A 12,993-nucleotide genomic window follows, 5' to 3' on the forward strand; every position below is an offset into this window, starting at 1 on the left:
TTCAACAGTGGCTGAATCTGGACGCCAGTTCTGACTTACATACAAATTCAACTTAAGAACAAACCTACGGTCCCTATCTTGTACGTAACCCGGGGACTGCCTGTACTGCTGTTCACAATAGGGATGTCAAAGGTTAACTAGTGAGAGCTGGAGTAGCTCCCTGCCTGCTCTGGGCAGGGGGCTTCTGTAGTCCCATGGGGCTCAGTACAGACAGGGGCATGCCAGCCTGGCTGAACTAGATCCTGTCCGTGGCAGGACCAGGCATGCCATAGGCTGGGTTGCAGCAGATATCCTGCCTGCCCCTCCTTTAATCAGTTAACCAGTTAAATATTATGTTTAATCAGTTAACCAATTAAACGGGATTTTATATCCCTGGTTCACAGTTGCTAAAGTGGTTATTTAGATTTTTGTGGGCCTGAGGAGGACTATTGTGTACCCTTTCTCTTTTCTTCCAGTTAATGAACTGTGAGAGAACATGCTATATCGATAGTTTATTTTATTTTAGTTTTTTAAATACAAATTCTTGTTACAGAGCGCGAAGAGAAGGAACGTGTTGAGCGTGAAAAACGAGAGCAGGAACAGCGTGAATATCAGGAGCGTGTCAGAAAATTAGAAGAAGTAGAGAGGAAAAAACGTCAAAGAGAGCAGGAAATTGAAGAGAGGGAGCGTCGCAGAGAAGAGGAGAGGAGAGGTCTTGATGACCCACTTTCAAGAAGGGTATTGTGTGCGCTTTTTTTTAATGGGATAGTTGCTCTTCTATATTTTGCAAGGAGTTGAAAATGCAGCTTAGGTGAGCTCATGAAAGCAGTGTAGGGGTGCACAGCTTGTAAGGAAAAGTTTAGTTAAATTCTCTGTGACTATTTGCTTGTCTAGTTAGAAGTTATTACTGGGGTGTCAGCAATTGACAGTTTATTCATTGCTTTGCCATAGAAAATTAGTTGTCAACAAATTACACCAATATGTTTAAAGCGGGGCTACTCAACATGGAGCCCGTGGCCCGTTTGTTTGTGGCCTGCAGCACAATTTGGGTTTACACGGGGCACAACATGTGGCCCGCAGGTGGGATCCTTTGAACATGGCCACCACTGGGAACATTCTCCACAATGGCGAGGTGTCTCCTAGGCGGGATGAGCATTGAAAGACACAAGTCGACAGACTGGCTGGAACAGACAGGTACAGGGTGTTGGCGTTTCTAGCCCCCAGAAAGGAGGTGCTGGGAGCGCCGGAGCACTATGGGAAGTGCTGGCTGCTTAGCCTTGTGGGCAGAGCGTTAGAGGTGCTGAATGGCTCTCACTGGCCACATTTGAGTCCGGCATCGCAGCTTAAGGCTTAATCTTTGTATTCATGCCCGTCATGAAAGAAGCTATTTGCATGTCTTCTTTGAGTGTTGTACCTGTGGGTGCTCCACAGTTGGCGTCAGGCTCATCATGGCACCACACATCGGAGACTTCGAGAGCAGTGATCAGGTGGGCTGCGCATGTGTGAGTGGAGAGCAGTGCTCCTGCCTTTGAAGTAGCACGAGCCGCCCGCTTCTCCTCAGTTCCTTCATTGCCGCCCTCAGCCACAGACGGAGCTCAGTTCTCTCCTCCTCAGTGTGCTCTGCAGGACAAAGCAGAACCACCTTATCAGATTAGGTGCCTCAGTACTACCTTCTTTTTACACAGAAAACAAACAAAAGAAGCCAGCGCCGCCACCAGGTTTACCGCCAGGCAGCGGCAAGCAAACAAAAGAAAAAGGAAACAGAAACCCACGACCCACAGTCAGTCTCCGATGCTTGTACAGTTATAGATAGCTTCTGGGACACATGCCAGACTCTGCTAAGGAGAAAAGATGTGGCAAATGCCGAGAATTTATGCCCGCCACTGATGCCCACAGTAAACATATATGCTATGTGGGGTACACACATGTACCTCAGAAATGTGTCCATTGCTGTAGCCTCACAATCAGAGCTTGCAAAGAAAAGGAACTCAGTGTGCACGCAGTCTATGGATCCTTGGACCCCCATAATTATCAAAGGGGCAATAAGGGCTCGAGTGCAGCTTCTCCTCAGGGAAAACATCCAAGCCCTTCTCCTCAGAGAACACGCTCAGAACCTAGACCCTCACCAGCCTGCTCCCTCCCCTCAAGAATTAGCAAAGGAGAGGAGCCAGGCACTTCAGGCACGGCAAAGTCTCGAGCCTCCTCAATAACGGCCTCAAAGACAAGAACATTATGGCAGATACCCTCAACTTCCTCACAGAACACAAGTGGGAACTACATGATCAGATCACCCAGAAGCTGTTCCACCGATGGGGGCGACCACAGAGAGATCTCATTGCCACCAGGCAGAACTCCAAATGTCCCCAGTATTGCTCCTGAGCAGGCACAGGGCATAGCTCATTTGGGGGGAGCCACCTATTGTGTGCTTTCCCACCCATTCTTCTCATTCCCAAAGTCTCCCGGAAGACAGAGACGGATGGGGCCCAGGTGATTTTGATAGCCCCAGCCAGGGCCCGACAGACATGGTTCACATGTCTTTATCACCTGTCTCTACGCTCTACCTACTCACTTCTGAACTGCCCCAGAGCTGCTCTCCCAGAACCAGGGGTCAGTACTTCACCCCCAACCACAAATTCTGCGCCTGATGGCATGGTACCTATCTGGTTCTCGGCAGCAGAGCAACAGTGCTCCCAACAAGTGAAAAATGTTCTGCTGCATAGCAGGAGACAAACAACACACAAGATTTACCTATTTTGGTAAATGCCCTGGTTTACACAATGATGTACACCCAGGGCATTCGAGCCATTCAGGGCTCCGCTCCACCAAGTACTGGAGTACATCATGCACCTGAAATAACAAAATTTGTCAATTTCACCGCTCAGGGTGCACATGGCCGCCATTACAGCTTTCCACCCTCCCATTGATGGGTTCTCCATATTTGCCCATCCCATCTCAAAAAGATTGTGAAAGGGCCTGCAGAACCGTCACCCTCCTCAGAAACCCATTCCCCCCATGTGGGACTTAAAATTGGTCCTACACTCACTCACAAGACTTTTGAACCAATGGCAACCGTACCACTTAATTTTCTTACCATGCAAATGTTGTTCCATCTGGCAATCACTTCTGCAAGGTGGGTCAATGAACTCGCAGCTCTCACGTCCTCGCCTCCAAACACGACCATATGGTCATTCTGCAGCCACACCTGTTCTTCTTACCCAAAGGAAACTCAGAAGTCCATATCAATGAACCGATAGTCCTTTCCACTTTCTATCCAAAACCCCATAATTCCAGGGAAGAAGACATTTTACACACCCTGGACGTCAGAAGGGCATTTGCCTTCAATCTCAATAGGACTCAATCCTTTTGATCATCCCAGAGATTGATGGTTTCCTTGGCTGAGAGGTCCCAGGGAAAACCGCTGTCTTCCCAGTGCATATCAAAACTCATAACATGCATTGCTACATGCTACTTGTTCCAGAATAGGGCATTACCAATGAATCCAAAGGCCCACTCTACCAGAACTATGGCGACATTGGCTGCTTTCCTAAAGGGAGTCTCACTCCAGGAAATATGCAGAGCAGCAACATGGTCGTCTAATCACACCTTCACAAAGCATTACGCTATTCCACCGTGCTCCACAACAGATACCGCAGTAGCCAACGCGGTTCTCTCCACAATCTATATCAATTGATGGAAGCCCACTGTCCATCTCAATGGGCACTGCGACACAGTCACCAACAGTGGAGCACCTATGGGGACATTACTCGAAGAAGAAAGAAGATGCTCAGTTACCCGCCCTTCTCCCCAGTTCTTCAGGCAATAATAGCAGCCCACTAGGGCGTCAAAGAAGAAACAGGGGAGAAGTGGGAGCGCCGCTTTCCACTTTCGCATGAGCAGCCCATCCAATCACTACTTGCAAAGTCTCCGATCTGTGGTGCCAGGACGAGCCTGACACCAACTATGGAACATCCATGGGGTCACCCATCTTGAAGAACAATCGTTACTGCATGAAGTGAGTAACTTCTCTATATATTTGCATGAATATGCAACCACACCTAATTCTGCGGCCCTCAGCATGTGCTGTGAGTATCATTGTGGCCCCAGACTTTCCAAGTTGAGTAGCCCTGGTTTAAAGGAATAGAGAATAGATTTTCTTGGTAAGCACAGATGAATTGGGAGGGACCAATGAGGAACAAAACTGTAATGGCTTATGCTAAAGTTGTGAATCACAATAGCCATTAAAGGAAAACTCCAGTCTAAATATAATAATCTACTCAATCTATCAGGACTAAAAATATATTTAAAAAGTGAGCTTATTTTGAAAATGTAATATGAAATGGGACTGAAATAATACTCTTTCCCAGTAGAGTACACTGAAAATAATCATTTAAAAATCCAAAATTTTAAGTTAAATTGTGTCGTCATTTTTTGGGACTAGTTTAATTATAAAGGCAATCCAAAAATGTGTGTTACATCCTGCATCTTATCTATACAAAACATTGAACTTTTTTCTATTTTTTAATGCTTGCTAATGGGAAGGCTTGTTTTAGGTCCTCCTTTTGATGTGTTGTTCACGGAGATACTGAAACAAGTGTACTTGTAGAAGTATTTTTCTATAAATATTTTTGAAAAAGTGGTGGTTCTTAGCAAACATTTTTTGCTACCTAAATCCACCACCCCATTTAATACAGGTGACACCCTTCACAATCACACTAGATTCTTGTGTGAATCTAGAAATTAAACCTAAAGAAATATAATTTGAAGGGCTCGACAAATTATACATCTACTTGCCCATGGCGAGTAGATTGTAACCCGGAAGAGCCGGGTCCCATCGATCTGCACATGCTCAGATCGCCGGACAACGCGGCCGGCAAGCAGGACTCACCGCGGTTTGGCGAGCCCTGATCATTTGTATCATTTCATCTGATAGGTCTGTACCTCATCTTACCTAATTTACAGTTATTCAAGTTTTACATTGTAGAGAATATCAGATTAATTGGTGCCAGAGCATGGTGTTATGTAAATGGCCCGCAAACATTAAAAGTTTTTTTTTTTTTATGCTACCAAAGCTGATGCTACTCTTTACCTGTGGTTACAGGAATCTCGTTGGGGTGATTCTGAAGGCACCTGGAGACGAGGCACTGAACCAGAACCAGATAGGAGGCGAGCACCACCAGACAGGTAAATAGAAGGAAATACATTCCTATGGTTGCTGCCCACGTGTCTCTCTTCTACAGCTACAGCTCTGGGAGGGGTGGGTGGAACGTGGACAGAGGTAAGGGGGTTGAGGCTGGGTCCGACAGCTGGAACAGTGACTAGATCCCAGTCATGCCCCCTCCCCCCCCAAATGTTCCTCAGCACACCCCTAGAGACCTTTGCCTAGACTCTGGCCCCTCAAATTCCTTTTCTGCTCTTCTTCGATTCCTACAAATGAGCAAGGAAGAGGTAGTGAAGCAGCCAGACTTATTCTCTTTGTAATTCAGCAGGTGGTTAGCAGGGGAGCAAATGTAGTCTGGAAGGGACAACAGTTGTTCCAAGCAATTCCTGGGATAGGAGGGGAGATGTTGCCTCCTACCTCCTCTTGACAGTGATGAGGCTGAATCAGACACTTCCAGTTAAAAATGGCAATGGGACTGGTTGGGGAGCGCATCGCACACTTTCTTCATAATGTGTGTCAACCCACTGCTCTGAAACATAAATCTTTCTTGTATGTAAAGTTCCACTTCTCACTCTTTTCATGTGGTTTCATAGGGAATGGCGCCGTGGAGAAGCACGTGATGATGAAAGACCTTTTCGAAGAGGAGATGATCTCCTTAGACGTGGTGGTGCTGAAGAAAAAGACCCTTCTCTTCAGGAAGCAAATGAAGACAGAGCCCCCAAGCAGGATGTAGATGAGGATGGGGGGCCCAGGCGGGGCGTGGATGAGGATGGGGGGCCCAGGCGAGGCGTGGATGAGGATGGGGGGCCCAGGCGAGGCGTGGATGAGGATGGGGGGCCCAGGCGGGGCGTGGATGAAGATGGGGGGCCCAGGCGGGGCGTGGATGAGGATGGGGGACCCAAGCGGGGCGAGGATGAGGATGAGGATGAGGGACCCAGGCGGGGTGTGGATCAAGATGGGGGACCTAGGCAGAGTGTAGATGAGGATGGGGGACCCAGGCGGGGAGTGGATCAGGATAGAGGGAGTTGGCGTGCTGCAGATGACGACAGAGGACCGAGGCGCGGCCTGGATGACGACAGGGGACCGAGGCGCGGCCTAGATGACGACAGGGGACCCAGGCGTGGCCTGGATGATGACAGGGGGAGTTGGCGTGCTGCAGACGACGACAGGGGTCCCCGGCGCGGCCTGGACGACGACAGGGGTCCCCGGCGCGGCCTGGACGACGACAGGGGTCCCCGGCGCGGCCTGGACGACGACAGGGGTCCCCGGCGCGGCCTGGACGACGACAGGGGTCCCTGGCGAGCTGCAGACGACGACAGGGGTCCGAGGCGCGGCCTGGACGACGACAGGGGTCCGAGGCGCGGCCTGGACGACGACAGGGGTCCGAGGCGCGGCCTGGACGACGACAGGGGTCCCTGGCGTGCTGCAGATGACGACAGGGGTCCGAGGCGCGGCCTGGACGACGACAGGGGTCCCAGGCGCGGCCTGGACGACGACAGGGGTCCCAGGCGCGGCCTGGACGACGACAGGGGTCCCAGGCGCGGCCTGGACGACGACAGGGGGAGTTGGCGTGCTGCAGACGACGACAGGGGTCCCCGGCGCGGCCTGGACGACGACAGGGGTCCCCGGCGCGGCCTGGACGACGACAGGGGTCCCCGGCGCGGCCTGGACGACGACAGGGGGAGTTGGCGCACTATGGATGAGGATAGGGGGCCTAGGCGAAGCCTGGATGAGGATAGGGGGCCTAGGCGAGGCCTGGATGAGGATAGGGGGCCTAGGCGAGGCCTGGATGAGGATAGAATTTCCAGACGAGATGAGGACAGAGGACCCTGGCGTAGTGCAGATGAGGATCGATTGTCAAGGCGTGATGATGACCGGGGTCCATGGCGTGGTGGGGATGATGACAGAGGGCCTAGACGTGGTGATGATTCAAGACCTGGACCTTGGAGACCATTTGGTAAACCAGGTAAAATAATTTTGTAATTAAACTATGGATTATTCATGGTTCTCTCCATTTTCTAAAATTTTCATGGTTCTTTCTTTCCATTTTCAAAATTTGCTGAGTTTAGTAAGATGTATAATTAAGTATTAGATATTTGAGAGAGAGCAGAAATAACTGTTATTTTAAAACCAAGATTAGATGTGTTTCTGAAAGATATGCTATTGTTCACTCTAGAAACGAGGAATTAATATGAATCAAATAATTTTCTGTTGTAAATGACTGGATCAAACAGGTTAATCTGGATGCTCTTTTTAAATGATCCTTTTCCATTTTATTAATTTTTTTAAAATGAATCAGTATTTATTGCTTCTGTAGCAAATACTTAAAAGTCAAATATTAATGCTAGGGCAGAATCAGATACTGTATTAATAGTTTTGACTCCCTTTTTAATCTGTCCCAGAGCTCAACCTTATTTAAAGAGAATTTGGAATTCATCAGCCAAAACGGACTTTGGTATTTCTGTGGTTTTGTGCGCCTTTTTATGTATAGCATGCACAAAATATTTCGAGTCATTTATTTGAAGTCTTAGCTAATAATGGCTAAAACAGTTGTTTTCTGTACACATATGCGTAGCTAGGTCTGAACTATTGAGGGTATCGTCAATACTTTTATTATCTTCTGGTAACTTTTTTAATGTTGTAGTTAAGAAAAAGCACAGATGTTAAATGCAAAGATTTAAACAATAAATGTAATAATTTTGAAATCCAGTTCTAATATGGTAAGTGAATAAGCCCCAGTACTCACCCTTCAAAAGCTTTCCTTTCTCCATTCGTAAGAAAGACGGGATGAACAATGTGTAATAGAGGAGTACTACTAATACATGCAACTAAGAATTATAAATCATGGAATGGTATGGCAAGAGTATCAAACAAATTGATTGAAATAGTAATTCAGATTTTAAAAGTAGTAACTATGATCCCCAAAATTAATGTTGATTTCTGATAAAGTTCATCTTGTTTAAAATCTTTTGCCCTGATAGAGTAGGCTGAGGAAGTGTTGGCTGTTAGAGGTTATACTAATGACCTGTTGTTTAGTGCTTATTTTGACGTTTGCCAGTGAGGTCTCTGAGGTGTTTGGCATTCTATTAGGTGAAAGAGATTTGACTATAGGTTCTTCTTCAAATCTTTGTTTTTTGTGGTTCCCACTTGCGGTGGGAGCCACAGGAACAAAAACATGAAGCAGAATCATTGTAAAGGCAAGAAAACCGTTCTCTCTTGACTACTTTGATTGTCAGAAAATAATGTGATTCCTTTTGTTACTAATAGGTGGATGGAGAGAACGAGAAAAAGCTCGTGAAGACAGTTGGGGACCCCCGCGAGACTCCAGACCTTCAGAAGATCGTGAGTGGGATAGAGATAAAGATCGTGATGAGAACGAAAAGGATCGTGAGTTTGACAAAGATCGTGACTTTGATCGGGATGATCGCTTCAGACGTCCAAGGTTTGATTTTCCTATTAATATTGGTAGGGCTTTTATTTTTTTGATATTTTTTGTAAAGGGAAAATAACATTTGGCTTTTTTCCTTTCATGAAATTAGTCATATCTTTAAAGCAATAAACAAATTAAATTTTTTCATATTGTGAAGAAAACGAATTGTTTCCAGAGCAACCACAAAGTGGTTTTACTGGTCACTTTTAAAAATAGTTGCAATCTTTTTCTTAATCAATACTGAGCATTGACCTTAGGTTTCACTAAAATAAAAGATCTGAACTTTAAACAGTCCAATAAATTTTTCTCAAATGCTGCCCAGTGTCTGGTATACTTATCATATTGAAACAGTGTTTCAGGTAACTATTGCAATTTTTTACACTGTTGTGTTCACTGTCTCAGAAGCCAGAGTATAAAGTGTTACTTACATTTAGTTCTTTTTAATTGACAAAAGGGATGAGCCTGGCTGGAGGAGAGGACCAGCTGAAGAAGTTTCCAGCTGGAGAGATTCCAGTCGTAGAGATGAATGGGATAGAGGTGGTCGTGACCTCAGAGATGACCGGGGTGGTCGTGATCTTAGAGATCGGCGTGTTGATGATAGAGACAGAAGAGGACCTCCAATCAGAACAGAGCGTGAAGAAAGTATGTTTGTTTCCCCTTACCAGTTGAAATATTTGTCACTGGGGCTCATTTACAATAAGGCTCCTTTACAATACTCTGACAATGTAAAAGGGCCTTGAAGTGGAGTAACTTAACGTGTGTAGTTAAGGTCCCTTTTACTGTCAATCCCCACTGCCAGATGGTATAAAAGGAAGGGGGTTTCATGTAAATGCATCTGGCCCTGAATCTTTAAAAAAAAAATAATTTTACCCCAGTAGACCTTCATCATTTGGGTTGTTAGATCAGTGAGAATAAGACTATTACAAATTTCCAAGGGGTAGCCAAGTTAGTCTGTAACAGGAAAAACTTAAAAAATGACAAATTTTCTGGTAGCACTTTAAAGACTAACAAAACATGTAGATGGTATCATGAGCTTTTGTGGGCATAGCCCACTTCTTCCACTATTAAAAATGTCACTAGGAGTTCTTAGTGAAAAAACATACTGTTGTCTGACATGAAGCTATTCACAGGTTTCACCCAACAGTGTTGGCTGGGGAAAAGTTTTTTGTGGCCAGTAAACTGTCCTCCTTTACAGTCTTTAACCCAGTAGTTAAAGCCATTTGCCTGGGATGCGGGAGATGTAGGTTTATATCCCCATTCAGGAGCAGAGACTTGTACTCATATCTCCGCTCCCAGGTGAGCGTCTTGACCACCAGATTATAGGCTGCACTGTGGTGGATTGCTCTTAATCTTTCCTCTTAAAGCAGTTCCATTTTGTAGAAATACTTAAATATTCATTGAGCCAAAGTGAGTTGGAGATGTGGATTCAAATCCTACCTCTGAATTGGTCATTTGAATCCACATCTGACTCACTGGGTAAGTAAGTGTCCTCATTACAGCCACAGTGTATGTGAATGTGCTTAAATCCCATTTGCTTCAATCCAGAATAGGGCTATTGCCCTGTATCTGGCCCTCACTGATAAAATGGAGTAGGAAGTGCTGTGCAAGACATTCTGACAACTGAAAGGAGGAGGAACAACTTGTTTTCAGCCCTGAGATTGTTTTATTTTATGTTAGTTGTGTATTCAAAAGTGTCTTCCATTTAACTTTCACATTATTGGAAAACAAATTGTGTTCACCTTCTCTCTACTCTGAAATAGTTTCCTATACAGTTTAGTATTTCTAGAGCATTCTTATGTGTAGAATGAGGTATTAATCCACTGAAACTTCTGTTATTTTTGACATGGGGCACATCTAAAACCGTTTTTTTCATATTTATATAAAATTTGGATTTTTCAGATTCATTGTGTTATGAAGTTCAACTGTTTTCTAGTCAGTTTTGAAGTATCTCAGGATTTGGTGGTATTGGCTAATTATCAATTTTTATTTTATTTGCTTTTTAGCTACATAAACAGTGAGTTTATAATGTATATTACACAGTGCTCTAGCTAGATTAAGGCTGGTTCTGTGCAACTGAAAATGGGTCACTAGTGGCAGATTTTCACTACAGCACTGTAAAATTACATTGTGGGCTCTGGACATGGGTGTCACCCTCATCTTGCTGTATTGCTTAAATGGAAGCAGTGATTCCAGCGTGGTAAAGATTGAGAACTACTGAATTAAACAATCAGTGCTAGACTTGTTGATTTAAGCTCTCGTAAGGGACTATAATAATGCCAAAAGTGGTTTCTAATGATCTTGCATGTTTTTAGCGAATTCATGGAGGCGTGGTGATGACAGAAAGGAAGAACAAGGGGAAGAACATGAAACTATCCGGCGAGCTGCTCCAGCTCCTACTTCTACTCCTCCTGCTCCCACTTCTGCTCCTCCTATTTCAAAAGATAGGGAGAAAGATGCAGAGAGAGAGAAGGGGCCTTGGAGAACAGAAAAAGAGCGAGAACCTCTTCGTCGTGCAAAAAATGAAACAGACGAAGAAGGATGGACAACTGTACGACGTTAAGTCAAAAATTAAACACAGTTTAAACAGGAGTTTTAGTGTTGATTTGATCAAATACACAGATTATTATATTTGTGCTTATAAACATTCGGAATTCGTATTCTTTGACAGATGTTTTGAGGTAACATGAAAGCATGAGCCCGTATTACCTACTCATAATAGATTGATCATGCACAAAACTAGCAGCAGGAGGTTGGAAATTGAATGCCGGTTTCTGACATTTCAAATGCTGCATATTTCACAGATCACTTGTTGCTAAAATAAAAATGTGAACTCTGTAGCTCTCCTGAGCAACACTTATATCTCAAACTAAAACTTACTTTTAAAAAAAAATCTTAATTTGGAATGGGGTATGATTATATCACAGAATATGCAGTTGAAAACAGATCTCACATAAAGTGGTCACATTATTGAAAAGATGGAGCTGGATACATAATTGGCCAAGATGAACTGTAAAAACCCCTCCCCTATTTAGGTATTTTTGAGGGCAAGAGGCTTTGGTAAGGTATTTTATCATTATCTGAATTCAGTAAGTTGTTTAAATTTAAATCAATTACAATAAACATTATGAACATTAGCTACACTGGGATATTTTCTATAGATTTTACTTGAATGTGTATGCCTATGAAGCCATTTTGCAGTGATTGTTCTAATAAAGAATACTGCTGCAGTGCGAAACAACAAAACATCATTAGATTTTTAGAACTCAAGCATGACGGTCAACATACTGCTGGGTACTTTGTTTTGCCAATAGCATAACTGCTTTTTCCATTACTGGATAATTCAAGCCTTTCAAGCATTTATAAATATTGTCATATTTAAAATGTGTGGTTTTGGAGGAATTGTTCGGATTTTTCCCCCAACTCTTTGTCTTCAGGGTAAATGCTTTCCTTTTCAACAAGTGCTTTGTAGTAATGGCTGTGTTGACTGACTTCAATTTTGGGGGTGCAGTAACATTGTTAATCATTAACTATCTGGTCTAATGGAAGCCAACACAGAACTTGCTACTGTGTGTTTCTTCAATGATAAATAAACAACTTCTAGAATTAGCTTCTATAGTTTGACTTTTTAATTAACGTTACTGATGTATTTTCATACAAAAAAAGGCAAGCTGCTTAACTTAATCCCTTCCCTTTTCTGTGCTAATTGAAAGTAACTTGCTTCTTGAATGGTTTTCTTACTGGGAAGCAGTGATTAATTTATGACAAACATGAACTTAAAGTTATGCCCTTCATCTTGTCCCTTTTTCTGCACCCTCCATGAAAAACCTTCACTTACACCATTATCTTCTTTTGAGGGTCAGATGAAGGTTGGTCAGCTCTGTTCCTTAGTTGGTCATAGCAATTGCTTCAAAGCAACACTATGCTGCTTAGCAAAGCAGGACCTTGCACCACCTCTGTATCATCTTATCCTGAGAGAGGTGGAACCAGAGAATAGGACTCAACCCTTTGTGATAACAGTGTACTGACCACAAGTACACACTGGCTAGTCTTTTAGATATTTGTAGTTGTTCCTACCATGCACTTCTAGACTGAAAAGTGATTATAACAAACCAATTGTTTTCCCCTTTTTTCATGAATAAAACTGTACTTGTTTGGGGTACATGTTACATATATACACATGACTTTTTTCTAAGATTCTTCCACCATGGAATTCTTCTCTTATAGCAAAAATCAGTTCCAGAATCTAAAGCTTACATTTAAAAAATTGAGCCTGTGTGACCCTTGAAAATACAGATCAAGTACAGACAGGCTTGAGGTCTGTGCACACCCTAGAAAAGTTCTGAGATGTGAACTGTTCCCATTCATCTTAGTGGCCTACTAACTTGAATTAAAAGATAACCACTTTAAATGTTATGTTTTTTATTTT

General features: G+C 43.9%; 1 protein-coding gene across 1 annotated transcript in view; it reads left to right on the forward strand.

Moving 5' to 3' along the window:
- Nucleotides 1-12,173, forward strand: part of EIF3A (eukaryotic translation initiation factor 3 subunit A) — a 55,351-nt gene extending 43,178 nt beyond the window's left edge. The window contains exons 17-22 of the mRNA XM_075935372.2: nt 533-717; nt 5,078-5,160; nt 5,731-7,103; nt 8,405-8,579; nt 9,022-9,209; nt 10,880-12,173. Of these exons, the coding sequence (XP_075791487.2) occupies nt 533-717; nt 5,078-5,160; nt 5,731-7,103; nt 8,405-8,579; nt 9,022-9,209; nt 10,880-11,127 (2,252 nt within the window). The 3' untranslated portion in view covers nt 11,128-12,173. The remainder of the gene's footprint in view (nt 1-532; nt 718-5,077; nt 5,161-5,730; nt 7,104-8,404; nt 8,580-9,021; nt 9,210-10,879) is intronic.
- Nucleotides 12,174-12,993: the final 820 nt, after the last annotated feature.

The sequence above is a fragment of the Pelodiscus sinensis genome, chromosome 8 (genome assembly GCF_052426305.1).
Source record: "Pelodiscus sinensis isolate ZL-2025 chromosome 8, ASM5242630v1, whole genome shotgun sequence".
NCBI lineage: Eukaryota > Metazoa > Chordata > Testudines > Trionychidae > Pelodiscus > Pelodiscus sinensis.